The following is a 26210-nucleotide window of genomic DNA, read 5'->3' as shown; positions in this document are numbered from 1 at the left end:
ACGATATTACTCTAGAGCAGAGATGCCCAACCTGAAGAAATCCAGCTATTGCTAAACTACAACTCCCAGCAAGCCCTGAAAGCCTTAGGCTGTCCTGGAACGCTGGGAGTTGTAGTTTTGTAACAGCTGGGTGGGCCGCAGATTGGACATCCCTGCTCTAGACCGAGGATTCTTTGGGAGTGAAGGATGTAATGCAGTCCGCAAACCACAGATTCTCAAAGTACGGATACTTTCTGTGTGCAATCTGCAATTTTCTCACTCCTTTCACTAGAAATCACTATTATCGTCCGCAATACGTACAATAATATAACTGGATATACGAATGCGGACAGCAGAACGATGACACCTGTGTGCCGTCCGTTTTTTTGCAGACCCATAGAAATGTATGGGTCCATTGGCAATCCACAAGAAATGCGGACAGGATACGGAAGCAAAATACGGTCGTATACATGAGGCCTTACTTGTACTAGGATAGCGCAACCTGCACTCTTCTGGGAACGGTGTGACTTCCACCATTATGGAGACTATGCGGCTGGTATTATGGTACCAAATTCAGAGGCCATACTAAACCTCGGCACTCTGGCCTTAGGGTTTATTCACACGACCATGTCCGATTTCCGGCTGTAAAAAAAAAAAAAGGGATCCATGAAAAACAGATAGCGTACGATGAATTCCCGTGTGCATTACATTTGGTTTTTCAGTCCCATACTTAAATGGTCAAGTTGACAAAAACAGACAAGAGTAGATGAAAAATGACTATTTGATTAAGAATAGTTTCACGCTAGTGCTGAACTGTTCAGCGCATCTGGCACAGCCGGATCCTGCCGCAGCCGCAGTCCCTTTGATTATAATAGGGTCTGGTGGGGATCTGACATTAGTGCCGGAAACAGGCCGGATCCCCAACGGGTCCCACTATAGTCAATGGGCTCTGGCAGGGAAAGGTAGTATCTGACTATGCCGGATATGATGAACTCTGGCGGGCTGCTCCTCTACCGGAACAGCCTACTGCAACAGTTCAGCGCTAGTGTGAAACTAGCCTTAAAAGTGGATAAGAACCTGCGGTGAGTTTGGATCTGATGTGTGCATGCGTGAATAGCCCCGTTGACTTGCATGCGTCCGTGTGCTGTCCATTTGTAAAACTGGTCAAAGAGAAAACCGGTCATGTTATGTCATGATATTGCCCTTTAGAGGTAGAAAAAAAGTGGCAGAAATACTGCACCGATTATTGGAGATGGGGTTTCACATCTTATGGGTGCTTGTACAATAAATTCAAGGTGCTATATGCGCCGTGCAGCCAAAAACCAAATTGCAAAACGGAGGCATCCCATGGTAAAACCCTTTTGCCACGTGGTTCTCGGCTACTAATGCTCCAGGTACGGGCACCCTATGGGATTTGCAAAGACCAACACAGCAAGAAATGAAGACTGATTGAACTTGACGGACTGGTGTCTTCTTTTACCCCCAGTCCCTATCCGTGTAATGCTATTTATTCCAGCTCTGCTAGCCCAATATCCGCGCGGAGGGGGTTAACTGAAATCTGCTAATTTCCTATTTTGTGCCATATCCTTACTGCAAAATATTATCACTTTCGCTTTGAATTTTTACCTCCTTCGACATTCTGTTCCTTTATTTTTGTTGGCATGATACAGCTGGGAGCAGGAGAAAGCTCGGGAATCCACACGGCCAAGAAGAGATAAGGTCACCGAGGACATATACTCAGGGGACGAGGCGGATGAAGAAGATGCAGATGTGGTTGAGCCTCTTGAAGTCGTGGTGGCCAGAGAAGAAATTAATGTGCTTCTTGCAGAGCAGAAGAAAACTGCATCTATGATGGTATGGATAACGTGAATGATGTGTCTTTCTATAGGAAACATATGTAAAAATTTGGGCCAAAGCACCAGGAATGGGTTGAGTGGTGACCAAAAGTTGTGGCTTACTAGGTTTTCTCTGTTATTGAGGATCCATAGTTGGTTTTAATCTAGTGCATCAGTCTGTGTCCAAGCTTGACTTGAAATATAACACCAGGTGGTTGTGACTGTAAGTGGCCAGGTGTGGACTACTTGGGTGAAAATGAGAAATTCATTGCCACATCTGTAGCCAAACAATAAATTGGTGGACCTCAAATGTCAATCCTGCCAGAACGTTGTTCTTATAGGAGATATGACATCAGCAAAATAGGACCTTCTGCTTTTGTTGGTTCATGCCACCAGATATACCTCTATCCCTAGACTGAAGACCAAAGTCTTGTACTAGTTCACCCTTCTTACTTGGAGAAAAGGGTGGCATGACCTTCATGGTGTTTCTTCCTTCATTGATAAGTCCACATGAAGCCCTTTGGTTGACACCACTCATGAGGAATCATAAGCTTGGGCCCCCATTCTCTTTAAGCCACATAGCAGCTCTATTGGCAGCCTCTATAGCATGGCTTCTCAATCTTTGTATACTGGGGCCTCGCCATTGGTTGAAGCCTAAGCCAAAATTTCTAAATATTTACTTGAGTCATCTTAAAATTTGTCTCCTAAAACTAGTAGAGCAATAAAATCCGCACACAAGGAGTCAATTATGTTGCCAGAGTTTGCTGCAGCCTGAGAACGGCCTTTGCAGCATATAATCACTTATATCAAATATGCCTCCCCAGCTGTGGCTCACCAACAAGTAGGGGGTGCCTTACTGGTGAGAAGCACAACTGTATTAAAATTTTCTTTAAACCAAAACTGGAAGCAATTCCACTAATTTGCTCTAGGTATGTTGTAAAATTCTCTGTGAAAATGTCACATGCTTCCCTCATAGGAGGAACTGGAAGAACTTTGGGCAAGAGCTAAAATGAGGACATCTCAGCTGGAGCAGATGATTCCAGATCAGCTCAGTAGTGACCAGCGGGAGGTCTTTAGGTTGCTGCACAAACTCCACGAGTTGCAGGTCTGGAATACAGAGCTACGGGCCCGGAGTGTCTGCAAGGACAGCAGTCTACTCTACCAGAAGGACTTTGTGATCATGAGCTACCAGCAGTACAAGGCCTTATGTGAAAAGATCATCCATCTGCAAAAGGCTCTCATAGAAGGTGACAACGAAAGACCACAAATGTACCTGAATGAAAAAAACTGCATAAAATAAAACTGCAAGTGATTATGGCTGCAAAAACCTTTACCCCTATTAACATGCTTGTTGGGCTTGTCCGATAATGCATGGGGCAAGCAAGCAAGCAGCTGTCCTTGCGGTAGCAACCCCGTAAGTTAATATCTGACCTATAAGAGCCTTGAAACATGATTAGGTCAGACACTGGCTTGGAGGGTAGTTACCTATAGGTGGCACTAGAGAGACAGTTGTCTTCCTTCTGTAGAAAAGCTAATTTGCACAATTTTTTCCCGTGGAGCATTGCCTGTAAGTGCATAATTTTCTGATTTTGCCTTTTTTAGTGGGTTTCTGCTGCGGTTTTTCAGTTTGGCGACTAATGTTTTAGCCCTGATTAATATCAGGACACCATGCCAAGAAAGGACCTGTTGTTTCTAGGCGCAGTTGCAGAAGATATACCTTGGCCGCATAAACGGCAGCAAAGAATGGAGGCAGTTTCTGTGCGGCCTCCTCAATATAAAGGTGGATCTCAAAGAAGGATCTCCTCAATGAGAACCAGGAGTCAACAGAACTGGCAGCAGAAGAAAGGATTGGGGATGTGGAAGTCTGACATTGCCCTCTGACTTTAGTCAAGGGACAGTCAGCAGGCCTCCACACATTAGATCAAGTGTTTATGGACTCCTCAAGTCTGAAGGGGGACCCACTGTATGAATCTAGACAAACCCCTTAAAATGTCGGACTAGCCAGATGGTACATGGGGATCAAAGGGAACAGGAGTTTTTTTTTTCTATTTTGGAAGATGCCTTCCATTCCCAGACCCCATCCACATATGTGCAGTCCTCAGTGCAGGGCCACCCTGCCACGTATCTGTAGTAGTCCACTAGTCCTGCAGCTCCACCTCCATCCCTTGCCTCATCCTGGTCCTGTTCAGTAAGTGTGCCTATGGGTGGGTATGGCCTTAAATTTGCGCTACTGAAACTAAAGACTAGTATCCCCCCCAATATCACTACTATGGGGTAAACGTGTTTGATTGCAATGTACAATTTCACAACATATATCCTGCTTTTCCATCTAGGAGGCTGAGATATGTGGAGCTGTTGGGTAGGGTTCCTCACAATGCCGCGGTGATGATCTTTACAGCATCAGTGCAGAGATGATAGATGCAGCCTCTGGCTGCTGTGAAACTACAACTCCCAGCACGATCCATTCACTTCTATGAGAGTTTCCAAAATGGCCCAGCAAGTGCTGTCTTGTAAGGGTATTTTGAAGAGCTGATTTGTTCTGTCCCCCTTAATTCTGTCTCTTTTATATATAAAGAAAAATCACTAAAATAAAGTGGCCAAAATGGGAGGAAATGCTAAAAAAAAACATTGAAGACTTCATTCTAGGTAAGATGAATTGATTTGCCCTTTCTCTTGTACACCCTGGGGTGTCGTTCATGTGCAACAACATGGCCGACCGGAGTCCTACCCCATATTGAATATGTAGGCCGGCGATGATTATTTAGTTTTTACTCTGCTGTATGTGATTTGTCTGAATTCTCTTATATTTATTCACACTTAGTAAACATATTTATTCACTTAGCCTGCGTAAGCTTATTTATTCTCAAATCTTTAGAATTCACGTTTTGAAACAGTGCACATGCTGGGAGTTGTAGTTTCACAACAGTTGGAGTGCTGGTGGTTGCTGACCCCTGCTTGTTAGGTAAAGAAAATCACTGGTGGCCATCAGTATCACGACCCCACCAATCAGTTCCTTATAGCTTAGCTTCCTGGATTCCTTGGCGTGTGACAGGAGAAGGGTAGTTTGATCAAGGACATACCTGAATTTTTATGTTGTCTTGATGTGTATAATGTATGCATCTTGTGCTTCCTTATTTCCATATTCCCTTGTTTTCCTTTCTGTGACCTGTTGATTTTGCAGATGACAAGGCTCTTGGTCCAGAGCTGCTGGAGAAGCTTCATCAATCATACTCAAAGGAGATAGAGGGTGGAACGATAGGCCGACTGGAGCAGCTGCACTCCCTGTTATCAGGCAGACTTAAAGTATATTGTTATACATGGATGTATATATTTATATATATATATATATATTTTTTTTTTTGTTATTATTCTTGCTTCAGTGCTTTATTTATGCATTTGCTTAGCAAATCCTATATGTACAGTATATTACTACAAGATCCACGGGTTAGCCCCATGGTCATTCAGTGAGGCTGATCCTCTGCTTTTTCACACAGAATAAGTTGCATGCTACTAATTTCTGCTGCAAATTTCCTCAGCCATTCAGTCCAGCAACCTCCAGGCTGTGACACTTCAATACCTTTTGGGGGATTGTGGCCCAGTAGTCCTCCCGACTCTGGCCTCGTGATCCTTGTTTCACAGGCATCACCGCGTCCCCCAAAGTTCAGGCTATCGCCTAGCCTCGTGGCCCCTCAGCCCACCCAGCTGAGACCACTCACACAGAGCCTCACCAGGACCCTGCTTCACAAGACACTCCAGAGTGAGTCACACCCAAGATCCAGTAGCAGGATTAAATAGGATCCCTGGACATGAGCATGCCCTAAGTCCCGGACTGGAGCATGGGGAACAGGCACCCACCCAACACATTGCCTGTTCCCAGTAAAAGCCCGCCCTGAAATAGCTGAACCAGCTACACTATCTATATGGTGTCCGCCAACTACTTTAGTGGACAACTGGACTAGGGCTTTTACTCCACCAAGGCCGGGCCCCTTGGTGACACGCTCCTGGTGCAAACAACACCTCAATGTTCATATTGCCACATATCTCCCCCCTCTGTTTTAACCTGTGGGGGTGAACACATGTACCAACTGGATGCTCGTGACAGGGCATCCGCATTATACTGCCATCTTCCGGCTCAACGTTCCCCCTGGAAGAGATGGCCAGCGTCACATGCTTCCCTTTATTTTGCCAGACCCAGGCCATCAGAGCTTGGTTTGTCATAAACACTGCCTTGCTACCTAGACTACAGTGTCTAAGGGCCTCCTCTGTCTCCTCTTCGCCGGAGAACTTAGCTTTCTGGCTTACTTCTTTTCTAGATTTTTTCTTAGGCCCACAACCCTTAACTTCCGCAACATTTACAGCCGCGTTTTCCATAGGGAGCTCTCGCCTCCTGCTTTTGTTGGAGATCTGGTTGGTCAGTTTTAAACCACCCTTCAGCCGCTCTAATGTCACCTGGTGTTCCCACTCACTTTGTTTCTTTATTCTATCATCAGATAGCACTTCTCTTTTTTCTTTAGTCCCCACAGGGGTTACCTCAGGTTTGGCTTCAGTATCAGAGTGTTCTGCTTCTTCAGTGGCTCTCCCCACTTCGGCAGACCCCTCTTCAGCCTTATCCTTGGTCTTTGAAACATCTGAGGATTTCTCCCACTCCAACTCATCGGCCTTAGCTTCTTCAGCCTTTGAGTCTCCTTTGGAGTCTTCATTCACTTTGTTAGCTTTCTCATCCTTCTCAGACACGGCATCATATACTTCCAATCTAAACCCCTCCTCCTCTTTCTCATCAAGGTTGGAGTTACTGGGGACACCAGGGTCTTCACTAGACTCGTCGTCTTCTGGTATTTTCTCCATAGGCTCATCACCCAGGATATTGTTCTCCTTTCGGGCAAGATTCGGGAGAGCCAGTCCATTGTTGTAGACAGGATCCTCATACTGGTCATCCGTCTCCCCGTATTTCTTCCCCAGAAGACTGCTGGCTTTCTGGAGAGCATTGACAGCAGAGGAAATGTCTTTCATGACCAGGTCCTGTCCACACATTGCCATGAATATCTTGTCTTCTGCATCCACATCAGCTCCATCAACTGGTTCAGCAGATACATCTTCTATCTTCTTCTCTGCCTTGGCCGGCACCACGGCGCCACCATCTCCAGTCCCATTCTTAACAGGCTCTGGCTTAGACTTCTTGACATCTTTCAGAGGACTCTCCTCTTCAGGTTTCTCATTTTCTACCTGTTGCTCGAGAGCACGCTTAGATATCTCTAACCCAAAGACGTTCTTCCCGACGTCTTCTTTTGAGCTCAGGAGATTTTCCATCTCTGCTCTGAGTTGCCTGTTCAGCCTCTCAAATTTATCTCGCTCCTCAAGCACTTTTCCAAGGGCTCTGGCCAAGGAGAGGGCTTTGGTCTCCTTCTCCCGAGCATCAGCCTCCGCTCGGTCACGTTCTTTGGTATATGGAGCCGATATGTATTTCTCTTCAACCAGGAGCTGGTCAAACTTCTTCTGTTTCTTCTCCAATCTAGACACAGTTTGTCTCTGGTGGTCCAGGTCCACCATCCTGGCTTCCAAATGTCTTTTTTCCTCCAAGAGAGCAGATTTTTCTGAGGCGCTGTTTAAGACCTCATCAGCCAGCTCATCCCTTTCCTGCTCTGCATGACGTCTGGATCGCTCAGAAGCTACAAGTTCCTCTTGAAGTTGGAGAATTTCCGCTTCTATTTGTGACTCTAGATCCTTCAGTTCATACATCTCTTTCTGAGTCACTTCCCGTGACTCCTCTGGAGCTTTCTGCAGTTGCTCTGCGATTACCGCTAGTCCCTTCTCTAGTGTATCTAGGGACAATGCGAAGCGAGGGAAAAAATCTTCAAGTTTGTAGCTGTATTGACCTGTCAGGTCATCTACCCCTGCCTGGGTATGGGTCTCAGACACTAGGTTGCCGTCTCCCCACTCAGCTCTCGTCCCGTCAGGTATAACTGTCATCTGGTTGCTACTAGTAACCACCTTAGTTTCACCAGAAACTGACATGGCAGCCTCGCTCTCTGAGCTGCTATCAGCCACATTACATATATCACGTGTCCCACTCTTGTCATTATCATCCCTGACCTCTAGGGGCACACACGAGCTAATCCCCACATTGGACATTTCCTCAGTAACCATAGAACCCCATGGAGACTGCATACCCACTTCTGGTACATGTGATACATACTCTAGCCCCGCCACATTGTCTAGAATGGGGTCTACTAGCGGTGTTCCTTCAACATTTATCAACACTTTTACATCAGACACGTTTACCAACAGGGAGAGCTTCTTCACCAATCACAGCCTGCAAAGGAAAAGGCATGTCATTATTATCACATATTTCACATGACATCCCATTCCCATTATGCATTTCGGCAAACATGGTACCATCACTTTGCACCTTATCAGCTCCACTGTTTCTAATGGTCACTTCATTTAATGGGCTAGGTACCAGTTCTGCGGGAGTTACGTGACCGACTGCAGAAGTGTTTCTACCCCACAAATCACGGAACAACCTTCTCTCATGTACGGGGCGAATTTACGGCAGCAAGTCCATCAGTCCCAGCTGTCACTATGTCACGGAACCATGAACCAGACGTACAACAAGGGATAAGTGAAAATAAGAAGGCTTTATTGAAAATAAAGCTGTAAAGCAAAAGTCCAAACGGATGGCGAAACCGAAGCAGAGTCTTTGCGAAGCCAGAGGTCAGGAACCAGAAGGGTAGTCAGACGAAGCCAGGATCAGGAACCAGCAGGGTAGTCAGACGAAGCCAGGATCAGGAACCAGCAGGGTAGTCGGACGAAACCAGGATCAGGAACCAGCAGGGTAGTCGGACGAAACCAGGATCAGGAACCAGAAGCAGCAGCAGTCTAGAAGCATGTGAACACAGGGGGACCAAGCAAGGAACTGAAGCCACAGACCTCCTATATATATGAGCTAGGCATCCAGCTCCTCCCAGTGGGAAGGAGGAGCCGCAGGGTGGGAGGCTACAAGAAACCCAGAAACCAAGATGGCCGCCAGCACATGTCAAACGAAGGAGAACAGCAAGAAGGTAAGACCATGACAGTACCTCCCCCTCAAGGGCCCCTCCTCCGCGGAGTAAAGAACGGTTTCTGAGGGAAGCGTGCGTGGAAGGCTCGGAGCAAGGCAGGAGCATGGACATCTGCGGAGGGAACCCAGGAACGCTCCTCTGGACCATAACCACGCCAATGGACCAAAAACTGCACCCGACCGCGGACCAGGCGTGAGTCCAGGATATTGCTCACCTCATACTCCTCACGATTACCCACTTGGACCGGACGAGGCCGAGGAACCGAGGAAGTGAAACGATTACACACCAGTGGCTTCAACAGGGAGACATGAAACACGTTGGAGATCCGCATGCCAGGAGGAAGCGCAAGGGCATAGGCTACCGGGTTTACCCTGCGAAGCACTCGGAAGGGGCCAACAAAGCGAGGCGCCAGCTTGGGAGTGGGCACTCGAAGTTTGAGGTTGCGGGTGGACAACCATACACGGTCTCCGACCTGGTAGGAAGGAGCAGGCGCTCGTCTGCGATCAGCCTGGAGTCTCTGGCGCTGCGCAGAGACCTCAAGGGACTTCTGGATCAGTACCCAAGAAGCACGTAGGACGGAAAGGTGATCCTCCACAGCCGGAATATCCTGGGGAGAGAATACCTCCGGTAACACGGCAGGTTGGAACCCATAATTGGCCATGAAGGGAGACGTCCCAGAGGAAGAGTTCACCGCCGTGTTCCTGGCAAACTCAGCCCAAGGCAGGAGGTCAACCCAATTGTCTTGGTGATCGGAGACATAGCAACGAAGGAATTGCTCCAAGGCCTGATTGGATCGTTCTGCGGCCCCATTGGACTGAGGGTGGTAGGCCGAGGAGAAGGAGAGATGAATCCCCAACTGGGAGCAAAAGGCGCGCCAGAACCTGGACACAAACTGACTCCCCCGATCCGACACAATCTCCTTGGGCAAACCGTGCAACCGGAAGACCTCCCTGGCAAAAATCGTGGCCAACTCTTGTGCAGAGGGTAACTTCTTGAGAGGAACACAGTGGCACATTTTGGAAAACCGATCCACAATCATGAGAATGACCGTATGGCCTCGGGATGCAGGGAGGTCCACAATGAAATCCATCCCCAGGTGTGACCATGGGCGCTCCCCGGTGGCTATGGGTTGCAGAAGGCCCAACGGAAGGTGCCGAGGGGACTTACTCTGGGCACAAACGGAGCATGCCGCTACATATGCGGCGATGTCGGAACGTAGGGAAGGCCACCAGAACAGACGTGAAACAGCCCAGGACAGCTGATTCTTTCCAGGATGCCCCGCGGTCTTGGAGTTATGGTAGGTTCGCAACAATCGAGTGCGCAACTCCTCAGGCACAAAACATCTGCCGTTGGGTCTCCCAGAGGGAGCACCAGATTGAGCCGCCAAAATCTGCTCACCCAGGGGAGAGGTCAGGCTGGTGCGAATGGCGGCCAAGATCTGATTCGGAGGTATGACCGAAGTCGGAATCGACTCCTCCCTGGACAGCTCGGAGTACTGCCGTGATAAGGCATCCGCCCTGATGTTCTTGGAACCGGGTAGGTAGGAGACCACGTAATTAAAACGTGACAAGAACAGAGCCCATCTGGCCTGACGTGGTGTCAATCTCTTGGCCTCAGAAAGGTAGGTCAGATTCTTGTGGTCCGGCAGGATGAGGACCGGAACCACCGAACCCTCGAGCAAGTGCCTCCATTCTTTAAGGGCCTGCACGATGGCCAATAACTCCCTGTCACCAATCTGATAGTTGCACTCCGCGGAAGACAGTTTACGGGAGTAAAACCCACAAGGAAGCAGAGGACCCTCTGGTGTTCTACGCTGAGACAGAAGGGCGCCTACTCTCGTCTCAGACGCGTCCACCTCGAGGACAAAGGGCAACCCAGGGTTGGGATGCGACAGAATCGGAGCCGACACAAAGGCGGACTTTAGAGCCTCAAAAGCTCGGATGGCCTCGAGCGGCCAGACCTGGGAATTACTGCCCTTCCTGGTCAGATCCGTGAGAGGCTTGGCTAGCATGGAAAAGTCCCTGATGAACTTCCGATAATAATTGGCGAAGCCCAAAAAGCGCTGCAGGGAACGAAGACCACTGGGCTGGGGCCACTGTAAGACAGCCGAAACCTTCTCAGGATCCATGGAGAACCCCTCAGCGGAAATGATGTAACCTAAGAAGGTTACCTGGGATCGGTGAAATTCGCATTTCTCAAGCTTACCGAACAGCTTGTTCTCTCGTAACCGTTGCAACACTCGTCTGACATCCAGAATGTGGGCCTCCATGGATTCAGAATATACCAAGATGTCATCCAAATAGACCACCACACACTGCTGCAACAGGTCACGGAAAACATCGTTGATGAATTCCTGAAAGACTGCGGGCGCATTGCACAACCCAAAGGGCATAACCAAGGATTCATAATGACCGGTCCTGGTGTTAAACGCGGTCTTCCACTCATCGCCCGCCTTGATCCTTACCAGGTTATATGCCGCCCTCAGGTCGAGTTTGGTAAAGACCGTGGCCCCTTTAAGGCGATCGAACAGCTCGGAAATCAAGGGTATCGGGTAAGAGTTCTTGATCGTGATGCGATTGAGACCCCTGTAATCGATGCAAGGCCTCAACTCACCGCCCTTCTTTTTCACAAAGAAAAATCCAGCCCCTGCCGGGGACGAGGATTTGCGAATGTGTCCGCGTGAAAGCGCCTCCCTCACGTACTCCTCCATGGCCTCATTCTCCGCTACCGACAGTGGATAGACTTTGCCACGAGGAGGAACGGCACCAGATTGTAACTCTATGGCACAATCGTATGGGCGGTGCGGAGGTAGGGCAACCGCGCGCACCTTATCGAATACATCCCGGTACTCCTCGTATTCAGGAGGCAACAGAGAGTCCGAGGAAGTACACAGCAACTTGACAGACCCATGGATGCAACTAGCCCCACACTGCGGTGACCACGAGAGGATCTCGGCCGATCTCTAATCGAAAGTCGGATTATGCTTCCGGAGCCAGGGGTACCCCAAGACCACCGAGTAGTGTGGAGACGAAATAACCTGGAGGCAGACCGACTCTCTGTGAACGGCACCAATGGCTATCCCCACTGGAAGGGTCTCATGAGTCACGTGTGGCGGCAGAAGGGGTCTGCCGTCTATCGCCTCAAGAGCCAGTGGGGAACCTCGAGCCTGCAGAGGAATGGAATTGGCGGCAGCGAACACATTATCAATGAACAAACCACCAGCACCAGAGTCCACCAACGCCTGGGTCGTCACCGAGCCCCCGACCCAGGAGAGGACAACAGTGATCAGTGGTTTGTCAACACGGGAAACCGGGGACGAGGAGACTCCACCCAAGATCTGCCCCCGACAGGATCTCAGGTGCGAGCGTTTCCCGGACGGTTCGGACATGCCAACCGAAAATGCCCACCGAGACCACAGTACATGCATCGGCCCTCGCGTCTCCGGAGTACCCTCTCCCCCTCGGACAGGCGAGCAAACCCCAGCTGCATGGGTTCACCCCCAGACAAGTCATCCCCAGGAGGCGTGGGAGGAGAGGGAGGCACGGGTGGGACAGCAAACGTAGGCGCCAATCTGTTAGAAAACCTCTGCAGGCTCTCCTTAAAGGAAGGTCTCTCCCTGAGTCTGGTGTCAATCAAAATCAGGAAAGAAATAAGAGACTCGAGCTCCACTGGTAGGTCCTTAGCTGCAACCTCATCCTTCAAGGCATCCGAGAGACCATGAGAGAAAGCAGCGACCAGAGCCTCATTATTCCAGCCCACCTCTGCTGCCAGGGTACGAAACTCAATGGCGTATTCAGCTACGGATCGTGAACCCTGTCTGATGGACATAAGGAGCTTCGCAGCAGAGGCAGCACGAGCCGGCACATCGAATACCTTCCGAAGAGAAGCAACAAAACCGGAAAACTCGGCAACCACCGGATTGTTGTTCTCCCATAAAGGGCTGGCCCAGGCCAAGGCCTTGTCCGAGAGCAGCGAGATCAAGAAGCCCACCTTTGATCTCTCAGTGGGAAAGGCATGTGGCAGCAACTCGAAATAAATGCCCACCTGGTTAAGGAAACCTCGGCACTGAGTTGGCTCTCCCCCAAAGCGCTGTGGAAGAGGGGCAGAACCGGTCATACCCCGAAACACCGCAGGTGCAACAACAGGTGTCGGGGTAGACTCTGGCGCAACAACCGGAGCGGCAGTAGGAGCGGGCCCAGGAGCGACAACCGACCCATCGGCAACGGGAGCTAAAAGAGCCGTGCGTTCAAGCAGGGTTTGCAACGCCACAGCGAACCGACCCACTAGGTGATCCTGCTGATCAAGTCTGGCAACCAGCGTGGGTAGCGAGGATGGCCCTGTACCGTCAGAATTCATGGCTTGGTCCTAATGTCACGGAACCATGAACCAGACGTACAACAAGGGATAAGTGAAAATAAGAAGGCTTTATTGAAAATAAAGCTGTAAAGCAAAAGTCCAAACGGATGGCGAAACCGAAGCAGAGTCTTTGCGAAGCCAGAGGTCAGGAACCAGAAGGGTAGTCAGACGAAGCCAGGATCAGGAACCAGCAGGGTAGTCAGACGAAGCCAGGATCAGGAACCAGCAGGGTAGTCGGACGAAACCAGGATCAGGAACCAGCAGGGTAGTCGGACGAAACCAGGATCAGGAACCAGAAGCAGCAGTCTAGAAGCATGTGAACACAGGGGGACCAAGCAAGGAACTGAAGCCACAGACCTCCTATATATATGAGCTAGGCATCCAGCTCCTCCCAGTGGGAAGGAGGAGCCGCAGGGTGGGAGGCTACAAGAAACCCAGAAACCAAGATGGCCGCCAGCACATGTCAAACGAAGGAGAACAGCAAGAAGGTAAGACCATGACACACTATAGCCTCACACTCGGTGAGAACTACCGGACAGTCCTCATTAACCGCATGTCTGTCCAGCATATTTACCACTTTATTTATCTCAGGTTTCCATATTGTGCTACCTCTTACCCGGGCCATCATAGGGTCTCTAATTTTTGCCACCCCATGCCTAGCGTTGGTCACGGGCATTTTGGGCAACACAACCTTCTTCCCTGCAAAGTCCTGCAAGGGAACAACCGCAACAGGCTTACCCGCCTGTTCAGACCCTGCGTTTTCTCCAATGTCACACACTTCCGAGACAGTTCCTCGCCTCGGTGATTTATCACTCACCCTCCCAGCAGGTATCCCCTGCCGCCGACTCACTGTCACTGGGTCTGTCACATAATTAATAACAGGAGCGATCTTACCCAGCGATTTCACGGGTTCGGCAGTCCCAGAATCCAAGGATACTCCAGGATCCTCCATTACAAAGTCACCTGCAGCCTCCTGACTGCAGTGGTTGCTACGAGAAACGCTGTGACTCCATCCTCCTTCCAGATGTGGAGTCACACTCTCAGGAGACCTGTCCTTGGGATCTCCAGCCACAGAATATAAGCCACCTGCTCCGCTCCATAACTGCTGGGCAGCCGCACCCTGTTGCGGTTGGTTGCCCTTAGCAACAGCCTCGCAGATCCTCGGCACGTCCTCTCTAGGACTCTGTCTCCCCTGGTAGGGAACACTCGACCTCCTGAGAGCTGAACCGCTCCCCCCCTCTTTATCTTCCCGACGGTTGCCCTTGGCAACGGCATATCTTTGCTTTTCCCCCCGATAGTCCCGACACACCACCAGCCTCTTGTACAGGGTCCATACAGCGTTGAGAACCCATTTCTCAAGGCCAGCTGCAACTGTGCCTCCAAAGCCTCTCGCTCTGCATCAAATTTCGCCAATTCATTTTTAGTGTAGCCAATTGCTATGGCCATTTCTTCTGCCTGCTGTATGCGCCAGCGCCGCCGGACGTACTCTTCCCCGAGACCCACGGTAGCAGGAAAAACTTTCAGCCACAAGTCCACTTTTGCTGGGCTACTGGCCCTTTAATTCACTGCAGTTTTACTTGCACCACAGCAAAATAGTCCACACTCTTATGAGCAGCACCTGCTCCACTGGACAAAAAAAAAAAGCTTCCGGCCCTTTAACTCCACACACGGCAAAAAACTGCTTTTAGCAGCACCTGCAGTCTCAGCATTGCCCCTAGCAACCGACCGTTGCCCTTCTCTCATGGACAACTTCCCCGTATCCTCCACCAATTGTAAGGGATCGTCTCTTTTCAGGGGGTCACAATCACGGATATCTTCGCAGACACGATTATAATGTCCAAACTCTTGTTTTATTTCAGACACTTTAGCAAAGCACAAGTTAAGAAGTCACAGCTTCAACTTATTACGTGTGACATCCAGACAAAATAACAAACCCTTGCCCGGCTAGGCTCTAACTAAACACATAAGCGTAACCCTGACTCGCCTAGAGAGCCCAGTTCACACATGGAGCACAAATGCGGCTTTCCTCAGCCATTCAGTCCAGCAACCTCCAGGCTGTGACACTTCAATACCTTTTGGGGGATTGTGGCCCAGTAGTCCTCCCGACTCTGGCCTCGTGATCCTTGTTTCACAGGCGTCACCGCGTCCCCCAAAGTTCAGGCTATCGCCTATCCTCGTGGCCCCTCAGCCCACCCCGCTGAGACCACTCACACAGAGTCTCACCAGGACTCTGCTTCACAAGACACTCCAGAGTGAGACACACCCAAGATCCAGTAGCAGGATTAAATAGGATCCCTGGACATGAGCATGCCCTAAGTTCCGGACTGGAGCATGGAGAACAGGCACCCACCCAACACATTGCCTGTTCCCAGTAAAAGCCCGCCCTGAAATAGCTGAACCAGCTACACTATCTATATGGTGTCCCCCAACTACTTTAATGGACACCTGGACTATGGCTCTTACTCTACCAAGGCGGGGCCCCTTGGTGACATGCTCCTGGTGCAAACAACACCTCAATGTTCACATTGCCGCACATGCCACAGCTATAAATCTGTAGAAAGTTTCCATCACATGTGGATGGACTGCGGAAATCCCATTCGTATCCACGGCATGCAGATTATCATTGGATTTATTGTGAATTTCACACCCAAAATCCATGTAAAAATCCTGACCGTGTGACCGGGCCTTAGGGTCCTCGATCTGCAGCCTGGTACTCCCATTCAGGACCAACTCTAGGTGTATGAGGACCCCTGGCAGACATTCACAGTGGATCCCCTGTTTACCCTACCTTTACCTAGATCTCCATGGGTCCACCAAACCCATTGGGCCCTGGCATGTGCCACCTGTTAGCCGTACTGTTTTTTAGGTTATAATAACGTACATTTTTTAAAATCTGATTCAGATAATTCCGTTATTTATCATTTTACAGGACGATACAGTGCAAAATGGGGTTGACCCGGAGAATAATGGAGGTTCACTCCTGCACCTGGATATAGAACAACAAGAAAAAGCAGTGAGTGACAGGAAGAAGAGCGGTGGGTACTGCACAAGATACAGCTTGTCTCCTTACACCGTCGATTCAGACAGGTATTACACCTAGTCACCTACTGTTTCCCCCTGTATGACCGTATACTAATGTTCCAGTTATTCAGCTGCCAAATATATGAATTTAATAGAGGTTTTCCGTGAGTTAAAGCGAACCTGTCACCATGATTTTGCGCACAGAGCTGGGAACATGGGCTGCTAGATGGCCACTAGCACATCTGCAGTACCCAGGTCCCACAGCTCTCCGCGCTTTTATTGTGTTAAAAAAACCTTTTGAGTGATATGCAAATTAGCTGATATGAGTCCTGTAGCCGGAGATGAGTCAAGCGTCAAGGAGCCCAGCACCGCCCCGCGTCCTCCGAATCTCCTCCTTGCCGGCTGACGTCACAGAGCTGGAGCGACGAAATCTCGCGATGCGCGAGCTAGCGCATGCGTAGTTCGTTCCCTGTGCTGATGCCAGCACAGGGAATGAACATGATGCCGACACTGCGCATGCGCTAGCTCGCGCATCGCGAGATTTCGGCGCTCCAGCTCTGTGACGTCAGCCGGCAAGGAGGAGATTCGGAGGACGCGGGGCGGTGCTGGGCTCCTTGACGCTTGACTCATCTCCGGCTACAGGACTCATATCAGCTAATTTGCATATCATTCAAAAGGTTTTTTTAACACAATAAAAGCACAGAGAGCTGTGGGACCTGGGTACTGCAGATGTGCTAGTGGCCATCTAGCAGCCCATGTCCCCAGCTCTGTGCGCAAAATCATGGTGACAGGTTCCCTTTAAATATTGGTGCCCTCGTTAGAATCCGACTCCGGGCACCCCCGCTGATCACATGTTTGAAGAGTCCGCAGCACTGATGAGCGCTGCAGCCGCTTCATACTATACCAAGCACAGTGCCGTCCAATGTACAGCGGCTGTCCTTGGTATTGCAGCTCAATCCCATTCACTTCAATGGGACTAAGCTGCACAAAGGCCGATGGACGCGACGGCTCTCGCAGAGGAAAAGGCTGCAGCTTTTTCCCGAGTGCCGCAACTCTTTCCAACAGCTAATCAGCAGGGATCCTGAAAGACGCCAACCCCCGGTCATATATTGATGACCTATCCTGAAGATAGAGGATCACAATTTAATTATTAAATTACTATTTATTTATTTAATTATAAATATTTAATATCCAGAAAACTCCTTTAAAAAGGGGTATTTTGGTTGTAAAACAATTCTCCCCTGTCCACATTGCAATCTCTGTCACCATTGCAGACACAGGACACATCATCAATAAGATCCCATTGGCTATTTGTTAAGCATCCCATGAGGAACTGACCGTTGAAAGTGATGGGCTCACCTCTACAAGGGGTTGTCTTCTGCTGGAGCTTTACGGCCCATTTTTGTGTCATCGAATTGGCCCACTGGAGGATCCTTCTACAGCCAGAAGTACAGGGATCAGCAACCTTCCGGCACTCCAGCTGTTCTAAAACTACAACTCCCAGAATCCTCCTTTCACTTCTGTAGCAGTTACGAGGATAACTGAGAATATGTACATGCTTGGAGTTGTAGTTTCACAGCAGCTGGTGTGCTGAAGGTTGCTGACCCTCGCAGTGGCACAACAGAGCTCCCATTTTAGTTCTCCTCCAGTAATAGATGATAGACGCGGGTAGGCGGCCCACTACTGTGGCACCTCTATGATATATAAAAACTGAAAAGTTAACGTAACCATATTTTTACACCAGTGACTGCGGGACTTCTAAATCAACTCCTGGATTGAAGCCCACAAGACAAAATTCTTCCCTGAGCCTAACACCCTTTCACCATTTGAGGACCCCAAAACATCAGGTCAGTGATATGATTGTTTTGTCCTAGAAGATGCTAAAATTGGAATAGATGATTGCTGGTAGCATGCTGGTGTACCTATCACTCAGCAGGTTGGTGGTGGTGGTGGTGGTCACACTATAGAGAAACCAAGGACCAAGTATGGAGGCTACGTCTGCAACCACTGCAAGGTTATAGAGAGGGCAAATGGGCATCTACCAGCTCCGTCAAATGTTCAGGAGGTCCTGTGGCCCGTGTCCTCTGCTAAATTCCCTTGTGGAGAAATAGACTTACAGTTGCTTTTCTAAACATCCAACCTTCCCGTAATCTCTAGAAGGATCATCTCACTACACCACCAGCACTGTGCGGAGGAAAACCAACGGCCATATACTGTCTACATTTACCTCAGATGGATCAGTAGGCTGTGGGTGAATATTTGGGCTGGGGGCTGATATTATTTGGGCACAGAATGGTATATTGGTTAGACACTATATAACTTTGCTGTTTAGCACCATTTGGCAGCATTATTTGGGAACTGTATGGTTTTATTCATTGGGCATTGTATAACGTTGCTATTTAATCACTATATGGAAGCATTATTTAGGCACTGCATGGTGGTATTAGTTGGGCATCTAACAACTTTGCTATTTGATCACTTCATTATTGCATGGCAGTATTTTTTGGGCACTGTATGGTGTTATTAGATGTGCATTGTACAGCGTTGCTATTTGATCACATACGGCAGTATTATTTGGTCACTGCGTGGTGTTATTAGATGGGCATTGTACAACTTGGCTAATTGATCACTGTACTGCCCGGTGTTATTAGTTGTACATTGTAGAAATTTGCTTTTTGATCACTGTATAGCAGTATTTTTTGGGCACTGCATGGTGTTAGTAGTTGGGCATTGTACATCTTTGCTATTTGAGTACTGTAAAATTGTATTATTTGGGTAATATATGGTGTTAAAGGGTGTAGCTACCATGGCAAGCAGGGGAAGCGGCTGCTATGGGGTCCGGTTGGAAGAAAAATGGATTTATTTTCAGGGCCCAAGAGCGGTGAGCATAGCGCTTCTAGTCCTAGCACTGGTATTACTCACCTGGTCTTCTTCATTGTAAGTCCGTGGCCGTGATGTAGTGGGTGTGGGAGCGCACTATCACCTGACGTTGTCACAGTGCATCATTAGCTAACAGAAAGAGAAGGGCAAGTGCCGATCATAAGAAAGAGGAAGAATGGGGCTGGGCATAAGCATTGTATCCGCTTGTCCAAAGATGGAGGAATGCCAGTGTGAACCAGCACCTGAATAAGGTCCATCGCTATGTTTGCTATGGGGTTTCTGCAATATCTATTCATAAAACCTGCATTATCATTACAAGATGATGGCAAAATAACCATCTGTTTACTTGTCCTTCTATTAGACAGTGAATTATCCCTCCAAAGAAGGCACACCGACCATGTTGTTTCCGAATTCCTTTAATCGGAGATGCTCCCTATCTGTCCTGCCGCTCAGCCCTGAAGCCCTGGAAGAGATTGCTGCTAGAACGAAAAGCATCTCCCTAGTTGCGGCCAAGAGACGTTCAAACGTTGCCAGCACCGAGTCTTCATTCATTTTAAAGAAAGAGAATGGCGTCCCCTCATTGCATGTCCCAGAGACCCCGAGGATCGTACTTCTTCCACCTCTAAGGAAGGCTGTGAGCACAGAAAGCGTGGCCGCAATAGCTCCAAGGAAAGATGAGGACACCAAGCTCCTCGCCTCTGCCAGTTCCAAAAAACTCCAAATCCAAAAAAGCTTCTGGGGAAAAAGGTCCCGCTCATTTGAAGCTGCCTCTTCACAGGTAACTGCGCTGTTGTTTATATTGTGAGCTTCTAGTGTGGGAGTCCTTATATAGAAGAGGGTGGGAGACCAGGGAGAGGTCATGAACTGAAGAAGAGGGTGGGAAACCAGGGAGAGGTCATGCACTGAAGAAGAGGGTGGGAGACCAGGGAGAGGTCATGAACTGAAGAAGAGGGTGGGACACCAGGGAGAGGTCATGCACTGAAGAAGAGGGTGGGAGATCGGTGTCATTGTTTTTTTTAGCATCCCAAACCCTGCAGTGCCCCCAGTATCTATAGTGACCCCCCTGTAGTGCCCCCAGTGCCACATGTGACATCACGACTCTGGGTACGTCAGCTCCTTCCATTTCCCTTCCCACGTCCTTCAGTGTGTTCAAGTGGATGAGATAAATATTGGGTTCACTCCTGTCTATACATCCATTAAGAAAGGGCCCATTAATTTTAATGGGGAATGTCTGACCGTGAAAACGGCCAAAAATAGGACAACCTACTTTTTTTTATGTATGTAATTCACCGGCCGTTTAAAATAGACTCTGAAACTGACAGTGTGGCCATGTATCCGTTTTTAACTGCCATTTTGCATCCGTTTTTAATGGACTTTAAAAACGGCCATAACAGTTGCATTTCATAGGCTTTTTTTTTTACATCACAACCCCAGCAGTGCCCTCAGTATATATTATGCCCCCCCCCAGTACCCTGAGTATATATAATGCCTCTCTGTTGTGCCCCCCTGGACATATACCTTAGTGCCACAGTATCTATAATAGCCCCAATAACGCCCTCGGTATATATAATGGTCCCATAGTGCCTCCTGTATATATTTCCTTATAGTGCACCTTATATTTATGTCCTCACAGTGGCCATAATAATGCCCCTCACACCACCTCCATACCCGCTAAGGTGGGTTCACATCACCTATCTGGCTGTGAAAACTGCCAAAAACATACACGTCCTATTTTTTGATGGCCACCATTCAGTGGCCGTTAAATGGCCATGTGGACAGCTCCATAGACAATATTTGGCTCTGAAAACAGCCGTCAAAATGGCAATCACATGGCCTATTTTCATCTGAATATAGCCTCAGTGAACCTCTATTTTAATGGCTTTTACAAAAGCAAAGTGACAAAATGTGTTTCAATTAAGGGAAACTCCAAATTAAATAAAAGGCACACAAAGCGTGGTTACTGATCAATCTGATCTAATGAAAGATTAGCTGCCTCGATGCAAACAACTTTCAGAAGACCATTTAGGGTAGTGACGGAGAGATGATTGTGGCTGTGTACTCATCATCTCTCATCTGTAGCCTTCTGGTTGTCGTCGGACTCCACCCGGGGTCTTCATTCGGTGATGAATATCAGTTTTTCAGATGACAAATCATCTCCATAACAGTGCCAGCCACAGTGTCCCCATAGCAATGTCAACCACATAACGGACCTACAGCTTCCATACGCCTCCATTTTTCTTGACAAGTGAAAATGTGTGTATGTGCGGAGTTCTCTTCCCTCAATCGCCACAGACATGGTGTCACGCTTCGGTGTGGTAGGGAAACACCACACCGAGCATAGGAGGGAAAGGGGAACAGGGAATCAGGCCTGAGAACTAGGGAAGGAAAATGAACCCCTCCTAGTGAAAACCCTAACCAAAATCCTGACTGACTACTAGTATGAACAGACCCCAAATGTAGGTGAGTTCATACACAGGAATACCTAGAGTCCTATCAAGCCCTATAGGACCCTGGTACTAATGGCAGGGACGAGACTACCTGTTCCTCCAAAAGGAAGGACGAACAGGAGTCTCCTTCAGGCCTAATACAAACAATAGGGAAATGCAACACACAGAACCCAAACAAAATACAAAAGGCAAAGGAAAGACTTAACTTCAAAGGAGCAATAGAAGCACCAGGAACTCAGCCGAGATCCAACCACAATCTATCCAAAGGTCCAAACAGAAGCTATAAACTGCACAACATTGTGGATGAAGCAACTATAAATAGAGAAGGTTAAATGACCCTAATAGCCACACCTTGGGAAAGAAGGTGTGGCAAGCACCAGAAACAACACAGACATCATTTGATCCAAACGGTAAAAATGGCAGATCAAATCACGTGTTGCCAGTCTCACCGTTCTCCTGCCACCTGTCGCGGGAACGTCTGTGACAGTTATACAGACGGGTAAAGCTGGAAAAGTCTACAAAAGCATTGCTAAAGACAATAGAAGAGTGGCTGTGCCTGGTCTTGCAGGACCAGGGACAGTCACACTCGTGTCATTGCGCCAGGTAGTCGCCAGGTAGTCAGGTATTGTGATGACCTACTCATACGGGTTTTGATCTTACAGAACATATGGTTATGGCGGAAACTTTCTTTCAGCTGACAAAGTCTCACAGTATGCAAAGAGCCTATCCCAACAGACGTCATTGGACATCACCTCATTCCGAATTTCCCACCAAGCCAACACGGATTGCCTCTAAAGACAAGATCATGTTGAATACCAAGACATATGTGAGGCCCAAGGGGAAGAAGAGTATTCCTAACAACGTGCCACCAGCAACCATGATGCCTGAGAACTGTGATCAACAAACCGGTATATGTTCATCTCTTCTGGTTTCTGCATATGCACGATAGTCTGTACATATCAATAGCATATCTAGAGGGGAAGCATTGGTAGCAATTTTAACCAGGTGTTAACACCTTGGGGATCTAAAGTCCACCACGCCACACCTCTGTTGTATATAGCTGGCCATACATAAAGTGGTGACTCTACAACATGGAAGGTCAACAAATAGTTGAGGGACCCCAAAGCAGAATCTGGAATGGGGGCCCACTTAGTTTTACCATTGCAGTACACAGTAAGCTGCTGCTCTCAATGTTCTTCACATACCTTTATAATTTTGCACATAATTTTGATGCTCTTTAAACTGAACAGAAGCCCCTTAATTGTAAGGCAATGGTCAGGGAGATATTCATGAACTATTAGCCACCTGCAGAGGTGAAGTTCCTGGGCCCCAGCACAAAATCTATAACAGAGCTTAGACCATGGATGTAAATTTGGTTTGGGTTTTAGTAGTTCATGCTGAGACAGGATTCTATAAGAAGCTGTAAACAAATACCTAAGAATATAATTCATTTGTCTTCTCAGGAGAAGGTCTTCTTCAGGTTCTTCAGGTCAACAGGACGCCTCCCAGCAAGATCCAGCAGATCAATGCAGGATCAGAGAAGGGCCAAGTCCTACACAAGAGAGTCAAAGGTCAGCCATTAGAACTGTCATCATTGGCCCTGTAGTCCCGGCTTGACACTACTTGCTTCCGCCATGTAGCGATATGGTCTCATGGTTCAACTGAATCAACTTGCAGTATAGCAGGCTGAACTGGATGGACGGATGTCTTCTTTTCAGCCTTACAAACTATGGCGGGCATGTACGAACAGATATACGCCACTGTTTTGGTGGTTATCTGGCGCAGATTCAGTCGCACACCATGTTGGGGCAGAATCTGTGACTTCTTCCCTGCTCACGCCAGGTCTAAAAAAGGGGGCATGGCATGGGCGGGAAAGGGGATAATCCGGCAGACCCGTCGTTTTCTTTGCCTGGTTTAGGAGTAGAAAATGGTCTAAATGTAAGACAGCTAGGAAGCTATCTTATATTTAGAATCAACGGTGGATCCGCCAAAGTTTTGTACAGGCCAGCGCTTCTACATAACTTTGCCGATCCACCGTCAGTGCAGGGGCTTAATAAATGTGCCCCTATGTTTCTATGTTAGCCATGCAGACACTCTCATTTCTAGGTATATACAGAAAGTATTGGTCTCCCAGTCTCCTTCTAAGCCTATAAGTCTGTTTATCAGACCACGCGTTTTCCCTACAGTGGCCACTACAGGAGAAATGCAGTATTACAACCGTCTACCGTAATACCTTGGCTGTGCTGAGTCCCTGGTTCATAGACATGGGGTACATTGCAGGGTCCCTCTACATGGTCCTTGCAATGACGTCAATCTGGGGAAGGTGAGCCCTGAGGGTGTATACTGACAGGTGTAGCTATGCTCTGCCGTGTATATCCATATTGAATACTGGGATTATTGCACAATGGGCAGCAGAGCTCCAGCATAGTCCATATGCCATCCTCCATGCTGTCTCTTAAAGGATCTGTGACGTCTTTCACTGATCAACCTAAGAACCACGGAAAATAATTATTGGGATGAATATTTTATGACACAGCTGGAGCTATCTCGAGGGCTTGTGAAGCTCATATATGTTTCCAGCGAACAGCGGCTTATACGTCTTTTACTTCTGTAACAAAAGCGTTTCCGAAATACCTTATGTTATCCTACTGGATAATCCATACACCAGAAGAGGTTGTCAGGCAGGCTTCCTCATGGTGTAAAATAATCAAATAATGAGACTAAACAAAGGGGTTCAGGTGCACGCCACCTTGGCTGCAATGCAACAGCAAACAAGGACTACAAGTAGCAGCACACTGTCATGCGCATAAATGTAAAATGCATCACTACTATAGGAAAACTATAGTTCTGTTTTTCTCCCCCTGGCATGTTATCGGACTATCTTTTTCTTTATTACTGGTATCAGCACAGGTGGTTTTAATCACAGAAGTCGGCATATAGTGGTCATTGACCTGAAGCTCCTGATAGTAATGGACATGTTGTGTTAGACAACTGTTCACATGGTGCAGTACTGCGTGGTGGCCTTTGTTTATGTGGCGCTGTGCTGGAGGGTTGGTGGGACCCAGTGCCATGGGTGGCATTGTCGGACAGCAGGGTTGCTGTTTGACTCCTGGGTCCCGCCGCCTACTAGGGCAGTGCCGCTTTGTCACCGCATTGCGCTGCGCCTTTTTGTCAGACTAGGTCCCACTCAAAGAGGTGACCTTGGCGTGGTGAGTGGGCCTATTCCTTTTGATCAAAATGTACACTAATGCCTCTTGTACAGCATGCAGTATAGGGGGCTGTACACTTTAATATTGCGCTGATTAGATCAAAGCATAGCACTGTGGATGTGCGATCCAGTTCTGTTTTTATCCCCCTGGCATGTTATAGGAAAACTAGAAGCTTTCTGTGCACACCCTTGATCAAAATTGTGTCGGGCGACAAAGTGTAGGTCCCATCTGTTGGAAGCCACCATCAGACTTATCTCTCCTGGGCCTAAACCTTAAAAATGTCAGGGCAATATAGAGTCCAGCTGTATAATGCTCTGATTAAAAGCCCTGGGCAGATGGGCGGAAGTGCAGGGTACAATATTTCATACTGACTATACCAGTCCCCCATCACTTCCTTCCCGGTTCCCTCGATGCACAGGAAATGACTGCTCGGCTAATCACCGTCCATTGCAGTGACCACTCAGCCAGCGATTGGCTCGGTGGTCACTTCCTGCATGTCAAGAGACTTCAGGAAGTAGAGTGTCAAAATAGGAGCTGCGGTGGACCGGTAAGGTGGGTGCCATGCCGTATGGGTGGAGTCTATAACATTTCTGACCCTTTAAAAAAAATATCAAGTGCCCAAACAACCCCTTTAACCCCCTAGTGACCACCCATACGTGTTTTTACGGCGGTCACTAAGGGGCCTTAGGCTGGGCTGCCGCTTTTTTACTGCGGCCCAGTCTTAGCGCTGCACAAGTCCCCCGTGCAGCAGGGACCCGGCTCTCACATGAGAGCCACGGCCCTGCTCTAACAGCCTGGACCGGCAGGAGTGCCTATCCGGGCTGTTTAACACTTTACTTGACACGGGCAATGGCGCCCGCCGCATGTAAAGTGCTGATAGAGGGAGCAGACTCCCTCTGTCTCCCATTGGCACCCCGCAAATGCGATCGCGGGGTGCCGATGTGTGTGAAGGTTGCCTGGTCTCTGATGTAGGCCAGAGACCAGCCTTGAGTAATTTCTCTGGCGCAGCCTGCTGGTCAATGTCAGAATAGCATTGCCATTAAAATTCAATGCACTGTTGGGATAGTGCATTGCATTTTAAAATCAAAAAGCTGTCTGTTATCGTCCCCTTGTGGGACTATTAAGTGGTAAAAAAAAGTTAAAAATACAACAAATTTATTCAATAAAAAAATCCCATAATTTTTTTTTTTGCCATTGGAAATACACTTTTCAATGAAAAAAATAAAAAAAAATAAAAAATCTTCCCCCATATGTTTGGTATTGCCGCTTCCGTAACGACCTGGACTAAATAAATATCATGTAAATTATCCCCTACGGTGAACGCCGTAGAAAAAAAAAAAAAGACAGAATTGCTAATTTATTCTTAGTTGTCACCGAAAAAATTTAATAACAAATGATCAAAAAGCTCAATTTACTCCAAAATGA

The 26210-nt window shown here is 48.3% G+C and overlaps 1 protein-coding gene across 1 annotated transcript in view; it reads left to right on the top strand.

The window, feature by feature from the left end:
* The window catches only part of LOC121008731 (kinesin-like protein KIF19), a 62959-nt gene that overhangs the window by 28980 nt on the left and 7769 nt on the right, over positions 1-26210 (top strand). Inside the window, exons 12-19 of the mRNA XM_040441426.1 lie at positions 1650-1833; positions 2791-3061; positions 4996-5117; positions 16158-16315; positions 17994-18096; positions 19491-19907; positions 22271-22484; positions 23040-23147. Coding sequence (XP_040297360.1) covers positions 1650-1833; positions 2791-3061; positions 4996-5117; positions 16158-16315; positions 17994-18096; positions 19491-19907; positions 22271-22484; positions 23040-23147 — 1577 coding nt within the window. The remainder of the gene's footprint in view (positions 1-1649; positions 1834-2790; positions 3062-4995; positions 5118-16157; positions 16316-17993; positions 18097-19490; positions 19908-22270; positions 22485-23039; positions 23148-26210) is intronic.

The sequence above is a fragment of the Bufo bufo genome, chromosome 7 (genome assembly GCF_905171765.1).
Source record: "Bufo bufo chromosome 7, aBufBuf1.1, whole genome shotgun sequence".
Taxonomy (NCBI): domain Eukaryota; kingdom Metazoa; phylum Chordata; class Amphibia; order Anura; family Bufonidae; genus Bufo; species Bufo bufo.
Note: the sequence above shows the minus strand (reverse complement) of the source record. Positions and strands in the feature narration are given on the sequence as shown.